Source organism: Papilio machaon, chromosome 3 (assembly GCF_912999745.1).
Source record: "Papilio machaon chromosome 3, ilPapMach1.1, whole genome shotgun sequence".
NCBI classification, from domain to species: Eukaryota; Metazoa; Arthropoda; class Insecta; order Lepidoptera; family Papilionidae; genus Papilio; species Papilio machaon.
The window spans coordinates 8,995,233-9,018,360 of record NC_059988.1 but is presented as its reverse complement, the minus strand read 5'-3'; the positions used below and the strand labels follow the sequence as shown (position 1 = coordinate 9,018,360).

At 32.3% G+C, this 23,128-nt stretch overlaps 1 protein-coding gene across 2 annotated transcripts in view; it reads left to right on the top strand.

The window, feature by feature from the left end:
- Positions 1–1,144: 1,144 nt before the first annotated feature.
- The window catches only part of LOC106711433, a 45,737-nt gene continuing 23,753 nt past the window's right edge, over positions 1,145–23,128 (top strand). For both annotated transcript variants that reach the window (XM_014503745.2, XM_014503744.2), the window contains exons 1-2: positions 1,145–1,501; positions 12,746–12,927. In XM_014503745.2, coding sequence (XP_014359231.2) covers positions 1,447–1,501; positions 12,746–12,927 — 237 coding nt within the window. In that variant the 5' untranslated portion in view covers positions 1,145–1,446. The remainder of the gene's footprint in view (positions 1,502–12,745; positions 12,928–23,128) is intronic.

Below are 23,128 nucleotides of genomic sequence, written 5' to 3'. Positions count from 1 at the left end.
AAGTAGGTAACGCATTTGCAAATGTAGAAATCTATGGGAACGGTTGCTTAAATACTTAAGCAGTTAAATACAGACGATTATGTCCGTCTCTGACTGTTCCCGTCTCTTCGCAAAATCATGCATGAAAACGCACCTAATATTAAAAAAAGAGCTTGACAAATCATGTGGACAGAACACTGAAATCAGACGCCGTAGTGCAAATGAAAAACTATACTTTTGAGTGTCTGTGGCTTGGTCTCTAAGGTTCATAACCGAGTTTCCACTGCCTGTAGAAAATTTTGCCCTCCTTCTGCTGTCTCTTTGTAAAAATAGAAATAACAGTAAGTGTGTTGCGGTGAATTTTAATAGAACCTCTTTGTTATTTCTTCGTTTTCAGTTAGAAGGTCGGCTATTAAATATTTTTTTCGGTAGTCACGCAACATCCCCGAACTTTGGAGCTGTATACCTATACACACAACCAATGCGGCACCCTTCACACTTACAAGTGATTTGCTACACGCATTTACATTTTATTTCTTACGTACTTACAATGACGTATTCATAAAAACTAAATTTTACTAGTGACTGTTATATTTAGAAAGGTGATAAGCACGAATTTATTCATTTCATTCGTTCGTTGCTGCACAAGTCAAAAAAAAATATAGTTAGGAACTTTAAATCACTGCACAATCATGTTACCTTTCGGAATACTAACTAAACCATTATCGGCATCTAAATTATCCAACGCGCTCCCATTAGCCTACACCCAACGCATGTATGTATAACTGCGTTATACGGTTTTTGTCCAGTGGTAGTTTCCACCTTGGCTATTTTATAAATTATTGTGATGAAGTTTGTACAATATGATACTTTCATAATGTTTAGTTCATTATGAAAGTATTATTTTAACGCTTTTACTTTCCCAGTGAAAAGGCTAGATTTAAAAAATTGCCCCCAATAAACAGAAAATAAATAATATATAAACTAGATACAATTTGTCTCAAGCTAAAATAGCAATAGATTTATGTATCCAGCAAGCTTAATTAAATTGCTGGCGCCATAAAATAAGGCATTACCAACAGTGAAGCCTTTCGCCGTATATTTATAGAGGGAGCTGACAGTTAACACGCAACGAAGCGCGACTTCTCCTTCGCGCCTTTGCCTTTCCGATCCAACTGTCAGTTTCAGCTTACCCGCCGTGGGTCGTTGACGCGCGTGGCTGTGCCGCATTTATCGCCATGGTTCCAAACGGACCCGTACAACGTAACTCTCTTCTAAACTTCGAATTGTAACTGTTATTTTTGTGTACAAAATTTCAACAGTTCCTTTCAGTTTATTGTGTGTAATATGACTGTGCCGTGATCTTGATTGATATATTTTTTATTTTATTTTAAACGACTACACGATGCAAACGGTTCTGAATTTTAATTCCATGTTGAGAGTGTACGATTTAGTATTTCTTGAAAAATGTTGACAGTAATACTAGTGTTTTCTATTCTACTTTTCCAAGCATTCCAATCGGGTAAGTTTAAAATCACTTACTTATTTCTTAAGTTATTTCATATACTTCCGACGCTAGTTCAACAAACAGATGCATAAATTTTTTTATTACTTAATAATTATTATACCCGAACACATTTCCGACTGCTCGATAGTTAAACATTATCTTAAAATATTTATTAAGACATAACTTGCTAACATAAATTGGGTTTCAATAAGTGATTAAAAAAATTAAATAAAAGAACGTTCATTAAAATGTCGGATACGTGTATTTAAAGGTCATACAATCCACGTTTACTTGTTTTTTTGTTGTAATGTGCGAAACAACGAAGTTTCACAATAACGGCCGCCGACGGGCATTAAGAACGTACGATTTGTTGAATTTTACAAAGCGCATAGTAACGCTTGTGGAAAGATTTTGCACTCATATTAAGAAACATCTCGACTTGCAAAACTTCATCATGTTAATTAGGAAATCTAGATATATGTCCGATTATTTTTTATAGTTACAGTCTTATTGGATTAGTATGAGATAATTTTCCAGAAACGTTTGATACCTACGAATGAAACGTAAGAATCCATAAGCATTGTTTATAACTGGCAGTTATAAATATTATCTAGTGTACCTCTAACTTAAAGAAAAAGTAATTTAAACATGCGTTCGAAATATGAACAACATTAACTTGTTAACTTACTTGAATAAATATATTTCTACTATTTAACAACCATTCCTCTAATATATATAAAAATTGTCGCCTATTGTATCATGCTACCAAGCTTTATGTTTTTTACGAGGCAAAACAAAAGCGATACGTACAGGCAGTAATAAATAATCGTAGAAATGGACTTATCACACTTTTCACTGGTACCCAACGTAACAAGGTGACCTATTCCTTGTCTATAACCTAGACGATAACTTCCTTATGTTAATTTATCGACAGATATTTGATTTGGTTGTCATGGAAAAATACAGCATTATGTAATGTAAAAAAAACTTCAATGCCTTTCAGCTCAGCAACAGTTAACTAAATTCTAGTTGTTTTATAACTTTAGAGTTGAATTTTTTTATAACTTATCTTAAAATTGTAAGGCGTCTAGCTAAAATGTTTCAGAGTTACTTAATTAGGGCATACTTAATACACTAAAATGTAAATTGACTGACAAAATGTACCACATTATAGACATAATATTTTTTGGTCTACTATCTTAATAAAATGCCCAAGAATGAACTAAATTCGTAAACGGCTTCATTATTCTATTTCCCGTGACGTATCTGTGTACCAAAATAAAAAAAAACAACTCAACAAATTAAAATAAAAAAAATTAAAATTCTTTATTGAACTAATTATATTTTTACAAATTTAATAGAGCTCTGTCACCTGTGCTAGGTATAACCTGTGTTACAGGAGACTGCGCCTTCTCTTATTTACGATCTTACGTTACTATAGTATGTGTTACACTACAAAAACATGATATCCATATATACATACAAATATACATTTAGTTGTCATCAATAAACGCTAGGTTTAGAATCATTATTTTTTTTTAATTTTGAAGAAATTGGTTAAATAAGACGATGATTACTGTAACGGAACCCTACGGAACTCGTCCTAACTGCGAAGTCAGGTCAAATGATTTATCCATTGTTTCAAGTTATTAATAGATGTTGAAATTATTTTATTTACTTACATAATGTTAAGTAACCACTGTATATACAGTGATATGTGTAGATTTCAAAATACCTATTTAAAGATAAAAACTATATTATAGAAATTCCAATTTGTAAATTATTTGTAATCAATATTTCTTATAATTTTGCAATATGTAATACTCGTACGAACAATGAAATACACCACAATTATTCCACACTATTTCTGAAATTTCCTACGTGTGTAAAAGTTTTTGCTAAGTAGTGTTAACAAAATAAGTTATGAACAAATTATTGTACTACACTTTAAGTCATTTACAATCGAATAAATTAGGTTATTTTTTATTATGTTATATCCATCATCTCTCTGTACTTATCCCACTTAAGTAGGGGCAACAATTTTTCATCCTACAGATCGATTTCTTCTTCTTCGTCGTTGCAGTCTTTTCAGACTGGTCGTGGTCATCAGGTATCGGTGACCCGCTGTACTAAGCGCCGCCACTTCTCCCTACTTTCTGCCTTTTTTGTACATCGTGCAGGACAGCTACAGCCGCTCTAATCTGGTCGGTCCATCTCATGGGCGACCTTCTCCGTGGTCTGGTGCCCTCCAATATCCCCTGCACCACTAAGTGCTCGATAGACTCGTCATGACGTCTGCAGATGTGACCAAAAAATATGAGTATCCGAGACCGAACAATGGATGACAGACGCTGCTTGATGCCAAGTTCCTCGATTTATATTCCGTCATTTCATTCCTCCCTCCCTTCTTACTTATAACATCTTTCAGGCAATCCATACATCTCTTCCAAGGTGTACCGGTGTACCCTTACACATTCATGTTTAAAGCTCCTCTTGTATATTTGATACTTCTTCAATAACTATGTTATGTAAACAAGTATGAAATTGTATGTAGATTATTAAAAAAAAACCAATTATTTTCTTACGTAAAGTACAACAATACAACGATTATCTTCTTAAGGATAATGAAATGATTGTGAGGAAAACATTTTTAGTTTAATCAAAGGAATGCCACACTTACAATTGTGTACTCGCAATTTTATTGTTGGCTCAATTACGAGGTAAATGGATTTGTGATGTTTACTTTATGTAACATTGGTTTTATAACAAGTGACGTTACTTGCATAAGAAAAAAATGGTAAAACACGTTAAGCTTTTAAGGTGTAATTTGGTAGTTACAAGAAAACCAATTACGGACCAATTTCTTGTTGCAACTTCCTGAGGATTCATTGGGGTTAGCAACATATTATGATATTTTTGCAGGTATTTTTTATCCGTTCAATTGTGATTGATTCCGAAAAGATTAAGGTTTCATTCGTTCGCCAGTGGATTCTGGAGATACGGTCTGTCGAGCTTATGGTTTTTTTTTATTTACAATGGCTTGTGCGGTCTCGTATTGTTGCCAAAATCGTTAAAATTTAATACATGTTTACTACAGACAAATTGTCTGTCTGTTATGTTAGTGTCGAAGTGGAACGGATTCAACTTTCTCTTGGCACCACTCGATCAGTACTCGACACGCGTTCAGCAACTATTTTCGGCGATTGTTTATCACCGCTTAAATATGTTTTGCACACACAAATATTGTCTGTTTATATTTTTAATGCATTCTATTGCTATCATAATAGTTGACAAAAATTACGCTTAGCAACGTGCTAAGCGTAATAAATGATTACAGCATAGATAGGGACTAGAGAACGTGCATAAGGAATTATAAATTAAGATAAGTGAATTGTTGGAAGACAATTCAAAATAATAGCTCGGATTAATTTCTTTAGATCAAGGTCATCTTAAATCAATTATTTAAACATTATTTACTATAAGTCCTCTAACAAAATTCTTGATATGTATATGTTTACAGATTGGACACAAAAAAAAAATTAAGTGAGGGTGATTTTTTTGAACGTGGGTGAGTGAGTACAAAATACTGGTCATTATTCAATCTGTCATTTGGAATAACAGATTTATTTCAAATTACCTTTAAGCATATAATTCAAGGACTTGCATTCAATAGACTCGTCAGTTCTGACCACTTAATTGAATTGACCAATTCATGTGATGACGCAACAAGACCAATCTTTTATATCCGACAACCGTAAGATTGTAAGAATTGATGAAAAAAAAAGATAATTCATCTGTAACTTCTAAACATTTATTGGGAACGAATAAATATATGACAGTAACATGTTTCTTCTTAATAGACGGAAGATATATGTCTTGGACCAATATTTTGGAGCAATTGACACGTGGAAAGGTCAACTAAGACATCCACGATTGATTCAATGATTGCAGAATGAACCTGGAAGGTCAATATATTGCAATTGCCCCGAACCATCTAGAACATAATAAATTTTGTTACTAAGCTTGATTCGGTGAATCACAACAATTTGTGTAGTTTTTTTTTGATAAAGACGGACCTTTATGAAATACCAATTAGAAGAAGAATGTTCTTTTCAAGTAAAACTATTTTGTTCAATAGATTATCTTTATGTCACGAGTTGCAGTAGACTTGATTTTCTAAAATTAAACATAAGGTTCAAAACATAAAACAATTTCTTTTCTCCAACCAAATGAAGATTTCTGAAATTACAAGCATTTTGTATAACCTTGCAATTACTAGAAGAATTAAGAAGATAACAGAAGGTAGAAGTACGATCTAAGTAACGATTCTCAACATTTTTATTGTCATCATCCTACATCTGGCAGGATATGCAAGCTTCTGCGAATCTTTATTCGGATTATTGAGCTAATGAACGCAGTCTAATTTAAGATATCAAGTTGTTAACGTTGCGACCGGATAAATTGGGGCGCATTAAAAGAATCTTCCAAGTAATTGTGTATGTGGGACAATGGTGTTCTCGTGTGATGGTTCACAAGACGGGCTACAGTTAGCTCCGGGCCAACCGTTTCTTGGCACACTTGGTGAGGCACGGATGCACGGCATACGGTTTACGTTTTATATTTCACATAAAATACAACGGACTGAATTGAGACTTCGAATGTCCTGTTTGTTTATGAATGGATTTGTGGGAACAAATAAGGATAGTGAAGATGAGGCATTACTTGTTAGCGGTGCTATAAAGTTGCTTCTTAAATTTCTAAATAATGTTAAACTATGTAATTCCAAGAAGAATAAAATATTCAAATTAATATCGATGTGTCCTCTATTCGTACAAATGTTTTTGTCATTATTTTTATTATTTGTTTTTAAAACACAGAATTGTAAAAAGCTATGATCTCATGGGGTATTAGGACTATTAACTTGTTTACATGTCGAGTTTAGGCGATGTCCGCGAAATGTTAAAGCATTGTGTTTATGACATTTTGTCCATGGTCAATCGTATAAGTGACATATTTTAGGGTTCTCATGTGTTCGATTAAATTTTAATTTAGTTATTTTTTTGTTTAGTCTATCTCTTCAATTCGTTGTCGATGCGTTAATTCATTTGTTTTAATAACCTTGCGTGGAAGCGTTGAAAGTTGTTCCTAGTCCACGTCACGTCGTCACTCTATCAATGTCAATGTCAAAATTAGCTTGCAATAAAACACAAAAAATCTTTATTGCTATGTTATTTCTGAATTTATGTAAAGATGTTATAGCTGATGCCTGTTTTATTTTAAAACAGTATTGTATTTTTATATCTTATCCCCGTGAAACGTGTTTATGTGGTACCAACGTGCGTAGTCATACCTCTCTTTTTTCATTTTCTTATTGATCTTATAAAGGTCCTGTGTGTTCTTTGATGGCTGTCATAGCATCATACAATCCATCCATCTTTTTTTAGTTTCAACACATTTTTTTTTACACATTATTTTACACATGTGCAAAACACAAAATATTATCATGCTAACTACCATGTCCTTGTAATAAAGCCGTGTGCGTGTTTATTACAATGTGTAAAGGTTCTGTGATAATCATGGCTTTAAAATCCGTTGTCCATGCACGGCTCGTGACGTCACTTCACGACTGTTTGCTAATTAGAGGTGGTGACGTAAAGTCTATACACTTTTACTATTATCTGACACTGGATGTGGCGATAAATCAGTTTATTGCGTTCTTACCGTGGGTTTACATTGTAGAAACACGAATTACCAAAGAGAATTAATATAAGAATAACATGGATGATTAAGAAGGAATTTTCGACTGAAAGAAAAATGTACGCTGAACCTACATTGAGTGGGAATACGGACAGAGATTGATACAAAATGTCAGGACAAACTAAATTCTTATACTAAAGATAAACTGGTATGTTATTAGTAATTAATAAGCACAGATGATCGAGCTGTGTACACGTAATTGTCAACAACATGTGCTAACGTACAAACGTACAACACGACCTTAGATATAAATAGTTGTAATTGTTATGCAGTAATGCATGTATAGAGTACTCATAATAATACTCTGAACATTGAAGTTACGGTCTTTTCAGACTGGCGATGAGCAAATAAAATTAACCTTTATTGGATTGAAACAGGCTTTAATTTTGTGTTTCATGTCTTTTTTACGCTTGATCTAGATAAAGAGGACACAGAGTAAAAACAATCTTGTTTCAATCGTATAAAGCTTAATTTATTTGTCATAAAAATTTGCTCTGCTCTCCGCACCAGTCTGTACGGACCCTTACTGTGAGATTCCATGGCCAAAACATAGACAAAACTATGTGTTTTTGTAAAAATGTTTTGGTACGATAAATACATTTTTCTATCAGAATTGAAAGTGTTTAAAGTTTTTCATTTCCACTTTGATAAAAGTAATTTTACAATGTTTTTGTACAATTCGCAATTATTATCTCACGATACTCTTCATTTCAATTGTACCATTTTACAATGTCTATAGTTGATTAGTTGTCTAGACTTGCTGTGGGAATATTGCTATACTTACAATGAACTGTATTTCTCACATTTCGTATCGTTTCTTTGATGCCTAGTTTGTTATACAATTTCTAATCAAATTAATCTAAACGTTTTAACGCAAGGTTTACTAAATTGTTAATTATGAAAATTATGGTGTTTGTGTTGTCTTGTTTAACGGATAAACCTTATCTTTATTGTCATGGTATAGGATTTATATAAGGTTATATTATAGACTAGCTTTTACCCGCGACTCCGTCCGCGCGGAATAAAAAATAGAAAACAGGGTAAAAATTATCCTATGTCCTTTTCCTGGTCCTAAGCTACCTGCCCACCAATTTTCAGTTAAATCGATTCAGCCGTTCTTGAGTTATAAATGGTGTAACTAACACAACTTTCTTTTATATATATAGATAAGATTATGGAAAGACGATCTTAGTTAAAAGTCGACGTATTTTGTTTCAAACTCAAAATGTTTTACAGTAGATAAACTGGAGCTGGTGAAATCCAAAATATTTTCGATATAACTATTTTCTTTAAATAGCCTTCTCTTATAAACTACCCTTATTTACAATTTTTCTTCCCTTTATCTTACAATTTTTACAAAATAATATGGAAAAAGTGAAATAGCGTATACTCGTTGTGATGTTCTTCTATTTATTTCAATTTCGCATTGGACTGAATTAATTCTAATCCAAAAATATTTTGTTAATATAATATTTTTACCAAAGAGGTTATAATGTTTATTTACTCATATTTTTCTCATCATATTTATATCTTCGTGGTCATGATAATCTATGAAAAGCTTCGATCCAAGGCAATCCAGCTATAGTAACGTTTGTTCGCACGTGCGTTTTAACAAATAACTCACCTGCCAATGTAATTAATCACGTTTATAAAGCAAACAGATATTTCCCGTATTTTTTAATTGATAAAGACTCATTGAATAAGCTTGATTCATTCAGCTATTGTGTATTTATTATTAAATAGGTAAACGACCACACAAAGTATGAAAATTATTCAAGGGTGAAGATAGTTCCTTTTAGAAAAGAGCTGAAGTCCAATGTCTTTTTTTTAGTTCAAGGTACATTAAAATTGTTATTCCTTTTGTGAAATAATTTAAAGATAATGTTGACCAAAGACTGCTCAGGAACCTTTAGCATACAGTATTTAAATCCGACCCTAAATTAAATTGTAAAAAGATCGGATAAAAACGCAAGAATAGACGTCTGTCTTAAATTTCTTCATGTTCTGCTTAATATTCTTTTGGTTTGTAGTAAAAATACACTATTTATAAGATGTCTTCCTTTTAGGTGTACAAGACACGGCAGCCTCGATTACGTTGGCTTCATTTATAATTTATCATTGACATACCTTCAGGCTGTTTGTTGGCATCGCTCCATGCGTAATCCAGGCATTGTATAGTTTATTTATATCAACACAATCGAAAGGACGATAGCGACTTACAAGTAACATGTACATACTAAGTTTTGTCTATTAATCGAACTATCTATTATATATATATATATATATATATATCATATATATCTTATATATAAAATTCTCGTGTCACAATGTTCGTTCCCGTACTCCTCCGAAACAGCTTGACCGATTCTAATGAAATTTTGTGAGCATATTGAGTAGGTCTGAGAAGCGGCCAACATCTATTTTTCATACCCCTATTAAGTTTTTTTTAACTGCGCGCGGATGGAGTCGGGGGCGACAGCTAGTAAACATACATATACATATATAAGATATCAGACGTCTTTTCATGATGTACTTCGACTACCAATAAGAGTTTTGGTAATGCAAGTAATTTTACACAAAACTTAAACCATTCTCTAATTAGAAATCTCATATCCGTTACCGTCTCCGAAGTTATCGCAATCAATATAAAGTTGTAGTGGAAATAGACCTTAATTCTCACTAAACCTAAACATAGATAAAACATATCTTTGTGTATTGCACGAAATTTTATAGAAATCTATCGAGATTCTGCCTATACGTGACGCGTAGCAAGATATGTTTTTTCATTCCACGAATTGATAGTCTTCAAGTGAAAAATAACATAACTTTATAGGTGTAAAACACAACGTATATTTTTGCTACCTTCTTTTAATTTTCAAATACCCTCTTAGCATCTATTAAATAACGAAGTGCGGTTATAAGAATTTCCTGTTTATCTGTATGATGTTGTTGCTTCAGTAATTAAACTAAGTGTTTAGTCAACCAGGATATCATAATCAACCACGTGACACGTGTTTAGCTGCTACCTCACGTTTTCTTAGGGCGGGCCTAATGCGTTTGGAGGAAATCTCGCCCAAGGATGTGACCCTTTTACGACCTGCCGATAGTTAAAATTGTTCTTTGCAAAGCAAATTGCTTAAAATTGTGATCCGAGATAAAGTTTAAATGACTATATTAGTATAATAGTCATGTAGTGCATAAGAAAGCCTATTCGATAGTACCAGACAACGTGTACAGAACTTTCTGTGGACTCTCGAACACGCGTCTGGTTTCTTACGCAAGTGCGATGCAAATGCGTTCTATAAATAGAACCTGAGCATAATTATCTTACGTTAAGACTGGCTGGAAGAACATTGTACGTACTTAAGAAACGATTATAAGACGATGTTAAAAATAAATCATTAATTTCAACGTCTATTTACAGTGTCTTCTAGAGATTTGAATTAACTGTCGTAAACTGTACAACTTTGTACAACATTGTACAATGCGAATCTTGTCAAATTGAAAAAGAAAGTACTATGTTTGATGATATCAAAATTTCTGTTATTATATTCTGTGCAATAATTTGGTTTCTTTCGCCCCTATTCCAACTTAAAAAAAATGTAAGGTTCATTTGAAAACATGTCTTACCTATTCTAAATTTATGTTGTACAAATGAGTCACTATGCGACATAATCTTAAAATAACTTAGCTAAATATCGTTTAAGGAGTTGTTACCTCATAACAACTATGTAACGAGCTTACGTCTTATAAGTGTATGAATGCTTTATTATTTGTAGTTTAATTATAGGCCATGTTTATTAAATGTTAACTGACTTATAGAGCTAGCTACCTTTGCTTGCTTTATAAGTCATTAGCTTGCTTAGCTACCTTTCGTAACTGTCTGCCGGTTTAGCTTAAAAACTATTATAAAGTATGCTTCATACTGTATTTTAAACAAAAGAATAAGCTATACCAAAACATTGTAAATTTATGAGTGAATTATAAACGTATGAACATCTAATTATAATGACCTTCAGCGTAACTTAAGACAAAATGTTGTTATGTTTCGTAGCGTATTCCTTTTGTTCATTCAATTCGTTAGATTAATGAAAATGACGACTTAAGTCAAGCTTCCATAAATCATAGACACTATTTACATCCGAACAAAGTAACATAAGAAGGATATTTATTCAAATTAGTTGTAGTTCAATTGATCCGACTCAAAGGACCATGGCTTCGAAGAAAAACGCAGTATCAATTTACCGTTTCAGTTGTTGCGTGTGTGACCAAGGTAACCAGACCACAATATTAGTTATAGAGTGTGAAGATAACTGAGTACTTTAAAATTTGGATTTCGAATCTAAGTTGATCGCTGCTGTTTATAAGGAACAAATTATGGTCAAGCTTAAGTTTTTGGAACGAAGTTCCTTATCGCGCGTTGTGAAAGGGGGGCTAGACGGAAAAAAATCTTACGAAAAGTTGTCACGACACTTTTTGCTATACTAAGTATGTTAACGACGAATGAGCGCTACTTCACCATGGCAACGACATGACAATATATAACGAAAATTCATAGAAATAAAATGTACTTCTTGTGAAGACTTAAGTTTTTTATTCATAGAATAAACATTGGTTCCTTCACTAATTAATCGAAAGGAACTTCGTTCCATCCAGGTGTCCCTTGACTACTCTCAAGTTTTTTTTTATAGGAGAAGGGGGCAAACTAGCAACGGACCGCCTAAAGTTATTTGATCTGATTTGATTTGAAGTTAAGTTTGCTGTAAAAGTAATTTTGCACACGCATATTCCTGATATATCCACGATTAGTAATACCAAATAAATAAATTAACATAACAGGGACTCCTAAGATAAGAACTTATACAAGATGTTTTGATCCAAGCCATGTAGTTGTTGATCCTTCGAAGTACTATTTGTTGCCGGCGCGGCTGCGTAAGGTTTACGACATTACTTCAATGATTTACTGCTGGTACTAATCGATATATGTCCGTAACTAATCTGATGCATTTGCGTACAGCGTGACGTCAGAGCGATAAGGTTTACATTCGTACTTAGAGCTTACGTTGAAGGATTAAAGATTATAAATTATACCTAAGTTATTCAATGACTGAATCAGTGGGAATGTTACGGGAAAAGGGATTGTTAGGCCTTTATTCTAAATCCTTATGTAAATTAAGTTTCTTAATATCGTTAAAACTTACAAAGGATCCATTTAATACATATAAAATCCTTTGGTGATGTAAGGTTCAAGATGAAACAGTAAAAAGACCGATTTGTTTTTGCGTAAAATCACGTGCGTTGGTAATATTAAATGGAATATAAAAGTTCTGTGTTTTCAATGTTAAAAGACCAGCTATTTACCAAGATTAAATTATTGTATACGTGTTGTACATAAGAATAAATGTTTTTATTGTTCATATAAAGAAAACGAACACATTAGGTATTAGATAATTTATTTTCAAAATGTTGATGGTTGTCAATAACAGTTTGTTTACCCTACAGGCGACTGCTCCAGCTTACTATGCGGTCGCACAAAGGAAGTGGAGGTCGGAGGCAACGCGGGGGCGGGGGCGGCTTTAGCGCTGTCCCTCTCCCGCCCACCTTCTGCCGGCAACACGACGTGTCAACTCCGTTTGACAGCGCCTGAAGCGGCCGCCTTTACTGTACGACTGATTGACGTTAAGGTAAGAATTAAGATTTGTTTGGTGTGTACTGAATATTTTGTCACATTAAGGTAACTTTTTGATGGTAGCAGAATGTTAAAACTGAATTAGTAATGGAGTCTTTTTGTCTTTTGTAGAAAAGTCAGTAAAATGTCCGTAAAGTGTCATTGAAATTTTATGACGACGAAGACAAAAAAATCACAAAATGCGAAATGTGCGTTTATTATAATTGTTAACCTCAGGTCGTATTTTCTTGCAATAATACCTTTATACGTCTTGGTAAGTCTACGGACGTGCATAAAACAAATTGTGCAAAACAAACGACTGCTGTTAGCTCATCGCGTGTTTCATCGCATGGTTTGTTTGTCTGTCTGTACGACTCGTAAAATGTTTATGTGAAGTTGATTTAACATACTATGTTATCATTCTTCGTTACTCCTTTTTAAAAATAACTAAAAATCTGAACGATAACAAGTAAAAACCCTTTTCAAATGTATCTGCTGAAAATTTTAGATACTTACAATGCCACTAACAACAACCATCTATCCATAGTCATATCTATATAAAACAGTACATTGGTTAGCAACTAAGTTAGCAAATACGAAGGACGAAGTTGTATGCGGGTCAATAACATTTTAGCAGGATGTTATCCGAACATCTTAATGTAACCAAGTTTACTTGCCTCAACAAAAAAAAATAACCGCAAAGGACGAGGACTTTAATGATCTAAAGTTCAGCTATATAATTATCATAGTTCAGAAATAGCCTTGAAAATTAATCTATTATATAGCGAACATTTGATACTTTAGCAATATCTTTAACAATGTCCTAAATACCTTACATCTAGGTAATAAGATATTATTCTAAGTAAACAAAAACCTTCGTAGTATTAAGTGATTGTCATTTGTCTTTGATAAATAATACGTTAAATGTCAGTAGACTCAGATCAAAAAGTTAGTGTTGTGAATTCTAATGTGATAATAAATAAGGTAATAGTTTTGTTGCGAGTCACGTAGATAAAATTGTGTTTTGTAACAATTGCGGCAACTTGGGATAGACAAACAGTGCTGACAGTTGCTTCATATAGTGAATCTCGCAACTTGGACGAGATAACATCCGTAAAGGTGTCAGGATTTCATGCGTTATTGCCAACAATTGCGTTTATTTCTAAGTAATTGGTGTGTTGAAAGAAATTTCTTTCTTCATTAAAAGTTGTAAAAATTGCGACTATATTTTTGGTCTTATTGCTTTATGAAATACTAGCTTTTACCCGCGACTCCGTCCGCGCGGAATAAAAAAAAAATAGAAAACGAGGTAAAAATTATCCTATGTCCGTTTCCTGGTTCTAAGCTACTTGCCCACCAATTTTCAGTCAAATCGATTCAGCCGTTCTCGAGTTATAAATAGTGTAACTAACACGACTTTCTTTTATAAATATAGATAGATAGATTCCGTTCTGTTCGATTTTAACTTGTCACGTTAATGAGATCTGGACATAATTTAGGAGCTTATTTTGGAAGCATTTCTTGGTGAATTCACTAATTTTTTTTTTTGCTAGTTGTAATTATTGTAATTGTTTTAAAAATGGTAACCCAGACAGTTACCATTTTTAAAACAATTAGTCCTTAACAGTAATATCTGACGACATAATGTAATATAACTTCATTCAGACCACGTGTGTAATGTTTCTCAGTAGTGTCAACAAACCGTGACAAGGTAACGTATTATTTAACGTAACATATTTACTATTTATCATTGGGATAGGTAAAAATTATTGCTGTCGTTATAAAATCTTTATCAGTCACCAGTGTTTTATCACCTTTAGACTCAGATTTCGAACTTAGACTGAGTATTCAGAAGGTCCAATTCTAGTCTTTTACCCTGTCCGCCAAGGAAAGCCTGGGACTAATATGTATTTGACAAGTGAGACGATGGTCAGAAAAGGATATTTATTATGCTTTTTCTGTTTGTCAACTCCTGTATTTGTTTGTTTGTTCTTTGTCAGTTAATATAGTACAAATTGAGGTTATTAAACATTAGTAAGTAATTCAAACAACATTTAGTTATCGTTTTATTCTTTTTCGCTTCATTAATCGATTCTGATAGTCGATTTCTCGCTCGTGCACGGATGAGTCATGTACCGTATAAAATCGATTATTACTTTTAATTCACATTTCGTTTATGGTTAACGGTATACGATGATTTTATGTTATTTTTTAACTCCTCTCAACAAATAAACTGCTGTTATAATTTCTAGGTAAAATTATATTATTCAAGTTACTGTCATTAGTTTCATCACTGATATTATTTTTTGTTCCCAGTTATATCATAACAATTAAAAAAAACATAAATATTTATTTCCAAGTCCTTTGTTTCTGTTGGACCTCGGAATATTTTTCTTATGTTAAGAAATATAAATTTTTAGCAACTTTGATGAAAAAATCATATTTTTTATATTACTAAGCCTTATTGATCGTCAGATCTGTTAATTTAAGTACTGCCTGCGACTAGTTTGAACTAGTTTACTGGGTTTAAAATCAGAAATATCTGGAATATATTTAATGAAGTTATGACTAACCTTCCTTTAAGAAGCCATGTTTACGACTTGTCAATATATTAAAAAAAAACAAAAGAAAACCTTCACAGTATCGATTCCGTATTAAATCTTTTTAATTTAATTTATTAACTCTTTCTTTAAGAGAAGCCAATAAATTGCGTCTTTTCCAACGCTACAAAAACCCTTATTAATATAGCATACAATTTTCTTTGTTTTTTCCTGTGAATATAATATTTTTCATATGATGAAATGTAAGATATTTAATACATTCCTAACTTTTACTAACTTTACCAACAGTCGTAAGCTAAAACAAAGTAGTGTAAAGATAAACGCATATGTTTTGCATTGTCAACAGTAGTCACCGGTGTAAAACTAGGTTATATTTGTTCAAAGTTAAAACCAATAAGATTTTAGTCTGAACAAACGTAGAAATAAAGTATGTGCACACATAAAATAAAAGAGAAAAATTTGTACTATACAATATGCTTTAAAAAAAACTTTATAAGTATTGAGTCTAGACTAGATCGTTAGCTGGGGATGCTCTTGTCTCAATTGTATAACTGATCCACAACATTTGACAATTTCTGTTCCTAGGTTTCTGTTTCTAGGTTATTCTTTCAATACAATATGTCTCATCTTACACAATTGCCCCTAATTACTGCTTTTTATAAACCTGTTACTTGTAAAGTTTAAACTTTATAGTAAACTTTTGTAGTGACCAGGAAAAGCCATTAAAACTCATAAAGTATGCGTAAACTAACCGTAGTGAATAGGTAAATAACAGCATTGCGGTTTTATTTACGAAGTTTTGTGCTAGATAGAGACGCAAGATTGTATTGGATTTTGTACCTCTTATATAACTTATATAGGTACCATTTTTGTTTGTAGGAATGATTTCTACCTTTGACTACCCTAAATTCAATAATATGCACGTGGCCACAGATTTTTATCGTATAATTTAACACTAGTATGTATTCACATTTCACTTATACGAATTGTACCAAACGCAAAAACGTTAATAGTTTTTACATAGATACTGACTATCGCCTCGGTTGTAGAACCCAAATGGAATTGATCAAGTCTTTGTCTAGGGGTCTTTGACTTCTGAAACAAACCGATATGGGACATTGAACTTGTGTTTAATAAAATGCTACGTTTAATTTGTGCTTTGATAAATATATTGTTCTGACAAATTACATAAGTATTGTATTTTCTGTACGGATTTAATAAATATAAAAATGTCAAGTGCAGTATAACAAAAATGAAAACGGAGTACCTTATCTAAACATAGTAATAAAGTAGGAGTTTCTACAATAAGTAATATCACAAACAAAATCATATTTCGTACACATGATGTAAAAACCTATTACTAATAAAATGTTTGTTTATCTTTCTGTAAGCGTTTTTTTTTCGAGGAATTTCCGAAACGGTTGGGCTGATTTTGACGGGACTTTGACGAGAAGGTAGCTGATGCAAGCAACATGGGAAACTTGTTTTTCTGCGCTGACGAAGTCGCGGGCGACCGCTAGTAAAATATAAATCTACTAAAAAAGACAAGACTTGTTAACCTATTCAAATTCAATTTCGAAATTTACTAATTTCCTGCTCACATTATATTGAATAATATACTTGATGACGACCACAAGCCACAGCTTAAAAATATCTTTTACAAATGGTAAATTATTTATTGTAAAACTAGCTTACGCCCGCAACTCCGTCCGCGTGGAATTAAAAAAACAAACTTAATAAGTAGCCTATGTGTTCTTTCAGACTATGTTCTACATCTACGAAGTACTTTTAAGGGAGTCGATAATGACGTCATATCAAAATAAGACGTCATATAAAATAAACCAATATCATTGTTTTATAAAATTACTCATCACATTTGTCTGTGTTAAATTTTGTAGTAATCATGCACTGCCGCACACATTCATTAAGTGGTAGATTAAGAAATCTACACTAAGGGTTTCTCTAAGCAATTAACGACATCTCAACATAGATAAGATCGTGATCAAGTGCAAATTTTTTCATTACAAAAAATGCAATACATTCACTACGAGTTAATCAATGTTTATTATTACATCGAATATATTATATAATAATAACGAATAAATAATATACATTGACATAAACAGAATAATTGATGTTATATTTACGAGTAATAAATTATGGTGAGATAATTTTATTATGTTTCACTATAATAGTTTACAGTAGTCTTGTTTTACCTGTTTGTCTGATAATTGACAGCTAATCGCCTTCAATTAATTACATAAAAAGATGTCTTAGTAATATTATAAACTAGCTTTTACCCGCGACTCCGTCCGCGCGAAATAAAAAAAATGCACACAAGATAAAAAAGTTCCTATGTCCGTTTCCTAGTTCTAAGCTATCTCCCCATCAATTTTCAGGTCAGTTCAGTTCAAATCAGTTCGACCGATCTTAAGTTATAAATAGTGTAACTAACACGACTTTCTTTTATATAGATGTGAATGTTTAGATGGATAGATGTTTGTTGGAAGGTATCTTCGGAACGGTTGAACGGATCTTGATGAAATTTGGTACAGATGTAGAATATAGTCTGAAATATAGACAGCTAGTAATCAAAATTTACCTTACACTCAAGAGTAAAAATCAAACATACAAAATGAAATAACATGAAATAATATTCCTTTAGACAAAGTGTCTATAAATTCGATGAATTTGAAGATGGCTTCCAAAAGCCCTTTTCCTCCTTCAAACAGAGAATAATAAGGATAATGCTCATTATGGGAATATCCATACTATGATAATGTTGAACACACGGCCAGTGTGTAATTTTAGTTATTAAGAAAAAAAAATCCATACACATTAGTTTACGATCCATATATGTATTGAATATGTTTGCCCTAGAAATATTACTTTTTAATATAAATCTATATTTGTCGATTACCTTGATCAGTCTATTAATAGTTATCCAGGTTAAATAATACTTAGTTTTTAAGGACTTTACTGAACATACTGCCAACAAGTACTGCTCTACGCAATTATAAATGCAGAAATACACAAAAGGAAACCGAGGAAAAAATTAACCACAAAAAACAATTACGCAAAATTACAAAAAATTAACATATCGCGTTGCACATTGTCGATGAAACCTCGAGTCTAACAATAGATGGCGCTCATTATTCCTGTTAGGTAAAAAACCACCAATCCCATTAGCGGAGTCACATAACCGTGTAATTGGATTGGTGGTAATAATGCGTTATCAAGCATAACTCGTCGTTCATTCGTTCTTGTCAGCGAAGCCGTAGTGCGTCGATGCCTGGCTTCTCGCAATGATAGCCAGACTATGTTTATAGTCTGATTTTATAAAATGCTTTCTATTTTACCAAACTTGAGTGAAACAAGAAACAAAGGAGTTTTCAATAGAGTTTGCTTTCTTTAACCATATCAAATGTCATGTTCTTACAGCCTTTTTCCATAAAGATGAATCTTCAATTACATTCCCATGACGTTTTTATAATAGTATTGCGGAACCATCAGATTGATTGTGGGAGACGGTTTTTAAGAATCTTTTGTCTTAACTTCCTTGTGCTTTCTTGTTATAAATAATTTCTATTGGTTGTAATGTTGATCAGATGATCATTAGTTATAAATATATTTACAATATAATGTTGTAATCTAAAGCAAGAGATGCAAAGATTAGAAATGTGATTGATTCGTTAACATGGCCTTGGGATAATTCTAAGAGATGCTCCCTCTAGCGTCTGTATGAAAACAGCCACAATTGCAAAATTCGCGTTGTTTTTACAACTTATCTTTCTTCTACAAACAAATCATAAACATTTATAATTGCAATCTCATTTTTAACATATACAAAATTATCATAAAATAAACATAACAATACAGATAAATTAAAAATAGACCCACCTTTATTTAAATGTTGCAGATAAGAATCCGAATGATTCACATTATCTATGAGCGGGTCGCGGCCCCATGACTCGTGCAACGATCCCATACACACACATGCAAATCTACATAAAATGACAATCGTAACTCAGTTGTGGTAGTAGCAATCAGATGTATATTGATTATATAGTAATAGTGAATCATAGTTAATAAAATTCTCGTGCCACAGTTTTCGTTGCCATACTCCTCCGAAACGGCTGGACAGATTTTTATGAAATTTTATATGCTTGTTCAGTAGATCTGAGAATCGGCTACTATCTATTTTTCATATCCCTATTAAGTTTTTTCTTTAACTCTGCCAGGCGGAATCGCGGATTACAGCTAGTATTACTATAATATTATGGACTTACCATTTATAAATTTCAGATCCTGTTCTAAAAATATTTTTTTCTAGAAACGAACACGTACGAAATACGTATGGAATGTTGAGTCCGGTTTAATTATCTAACAAATAATATATTCAATATTTGACGTAATTAAATTGACGTATCTTTGAAATCTCGAAATTGGATTGAAATCTTACTATTAGTGCGTTGGTATTCACTCAGAGGCCAAATAAAACTTGTCCACTGGTATTCGTTACATAAAAAGACGATTTGAATAAACCGGTTGACGTATCGGTTATTATCGAACATATTTACACCTTCGTTCAAGTTATTTTTTGCCTACATACTATTGTATATACTCAAATACCAGCAACAAACATACGAGGTGTTTTAAATTCCATGTAATATGTTACATACGGTTACTATATTGAATTACCATTCAAACACAAATATATAATACGTGTCTTCAGCAGTGGAAACCGTCACTAAAAATGTAAAATGTATCATATTTATTTTTTATGAAAGTACATAAAATATTGTACAATTTTTCTTCTCTTAATCACAAATGTAATTTGTTCGTGACAATTTTAATGAATGTGGAAAATATCTTTGTTTCCCCGTCATATTATTTGAAATTCCAAATTGCTTTTTTATCTATTTAATGAGCTGTAAATATAGTTTCAATGTTATCTTTATATTAAAAAAATGTTGTGAATGTTGAAGGTTTGTTGCGTTTTTTTACAAGTACAAATGTATAATGTATTGGTTCAAATAATTTGCAGCCATGTGATAATAAGTGACGTTTTTATACTTGCGACCTGAATTTCATCCGGGTTTGAAGCAACGATACTATTTCTATTATTTAGGTGTTTTTCGCAAATATTTCTACATCGACTTCTTTAACTTTATCAGGAGGAGTATTACAACATTTGTCCGAATTTTTTCAACTTGGATGTGGGTTTAGTATCCTTTCATATACATTAACTTACTAGATAGACATAATCGGATTGAAGCATAACAGTGAAAGGGGAAGTGCTGGCTCGTACGACTTTCTCTCCTTAACATAGCTTTGAAAACAATATCATAAACTAAACATAGTTAACTTTCTAAATTAAAACTTCTTGTTGTGCAAGTAAAGGTAACCATGAATAAGTTTATTAATAAAATTAAATGATACCAACCGATAACTAATCCAGAAGACCTAAATCTAGACTGATATAACTTATTCAATTGCCTAATATAATTGAAGGTTTGTCGCTAACTTTGTAAATGTATCCCGAACTAGAAATAATTTTCCAGTTGAATAAATCCCCGTCTTTCTTCTGATGTTTCGTAGTTGAATCTTTCTTCTGCGTCCAGCGCTTCTTTTGCCTTAGATCTTTCCTATTATTATTATACAAAGCAATTTGTACCTACCATGCTGGCGGCAGTTATTAAACTATGCGCATCTAACTGGCTAACACTACTATATTATTTTTAATACAACATAATAATATCATCAAAAATAAATTAAATACATATAAAAAATTTATTAAGACAAGCCCATTCGAAATCGGTATGTTGCAAGAAAAATTCTGGAATGGGGTTAAATACTTTGGTCGCGTTAAAAGCTTTTCAACATTGCATAAAAGTATATCGCCTCATTATCTTTGTGTGTAATTACTGAGGATAATTCACAGCATAATATATATCGAGTGAAGTTAAACATAAACATGTACTGAGTAAATATTTCAAGGTCATTATTATACGAATTGAGGACTCCAAACTTTATAATTATAAAACTATTAAGTTGAAAGGGTGACAGACTGTATTATCAAATAATATCATAAATATTGTTTTTTTTTTTTATTTTATTTAAAGCATCATTAGATTATTTGAATTAAAGTCACATTCTTGTCTCTCAAGTATTCTCTAATCTAGTGCCAGGATGTTGTTAACGACAATTCTCGAATAATGGAAATCGAACCCACAACCGCACGATCGGTGTCCGTAGTCTTAACAATTGAACAATTGGCACTTCATGATTATTGCATTGTTTATACAGTATAAAGGTTAACGCGCACTACTTAACTCTTCGTCAACCCGGCAACGCTCATGCGATCATCGCGGTGTTCGTCTCGAGTGGTATAAAGATATACAATTACCATACAACATTCTACCTCAATTGGAGATGTAGAGGCGCCGCGCCGGCCAGCGAGCATACGCCCGGCCGTAGAAATCGCAAGACGGGGAGGTACTGAATGGTAGAGTAGTGGACGAATGTGCGTTAACCTTAAGATTATTTCGCTATATTAAGTTAATTAGCGGTGTCCGTATCTGCCGCGTTGACTGGTCTACGTGATACATAGCGTGTAGCATGCTTTGTGCTTGACCTTTGAACGATATTCAGTTAACATTTTTACGCAATAAACAAATAACAAATAAATATTTGTGCAAATAAAATTATCAGTCTGCTTTTACTTTGTAGTGATAATATTAATTGCATTAATTTTGTTTGCATTGAGGGAAGTTTGATAATTATTAGAAATGTTGAAAGGCTAGAAAATATGTTGTATTCCTCTAGTTCTGAAACTAATACTCTTATATTCCAAAACATATCCATATATATTTATTTTCACAAAATATATTTTCACTTTATTTTACTTTATAAAAAAAAAATGAAAACTGAAATATAGTAACGTCCGTTAGTTTAACGTTTATAAAATTAACCGTTGATTTCTTAGACCAAAATCTTTTGATAAAACATATAGAAGGATAACTTCTCATAATCTGACAAAACAACATTAAAAATATGTAATGGAGAATTTGGGCTCAAAAACCCAGGGTAAGTCATTCAATAGAAATGAAATTTAAATTACTCGGTTAGCTACGAAAACATTCACGATTATTACAATACAGTGATCAGAATCCGATATGTAGGCTTGCTGAAGAACAACTAGTCAAATTTTAAACGTCTCTATTGATTAAAAAAAAAATACTGTCGATTGTCCTTCTCTTTGAAGTCGGCTATCAACGTTTATGTCCTTGAATGGTTAATACATATTAATATCTAGACATTAAAATGATGGATAGTGTTTAATTGTACCACCTTGATTGGTTAACCTGTTGTGAGGTCGCCAAAAACAAATTAGAGGTTGACATTGATTACAATGATTCAACTTCTTTCTCAAATTAATGTTGAAAAAAGTAAAAGCAGTTGAGATAGAAATTGCCGTTAGATTTTTTAACTTTTGAAGGTTATTGAACTGTACGGAATAAAACCTTAAGGTATCTATAGTTGTACAAGTTCCAAATCAGAACTGTGTATATTCTACCATAAATCTGTTGTAATACAATAACAAATATATTGTTATTCTTGTTATTTTTTAAGATCGTGAGTGGGATAATAATG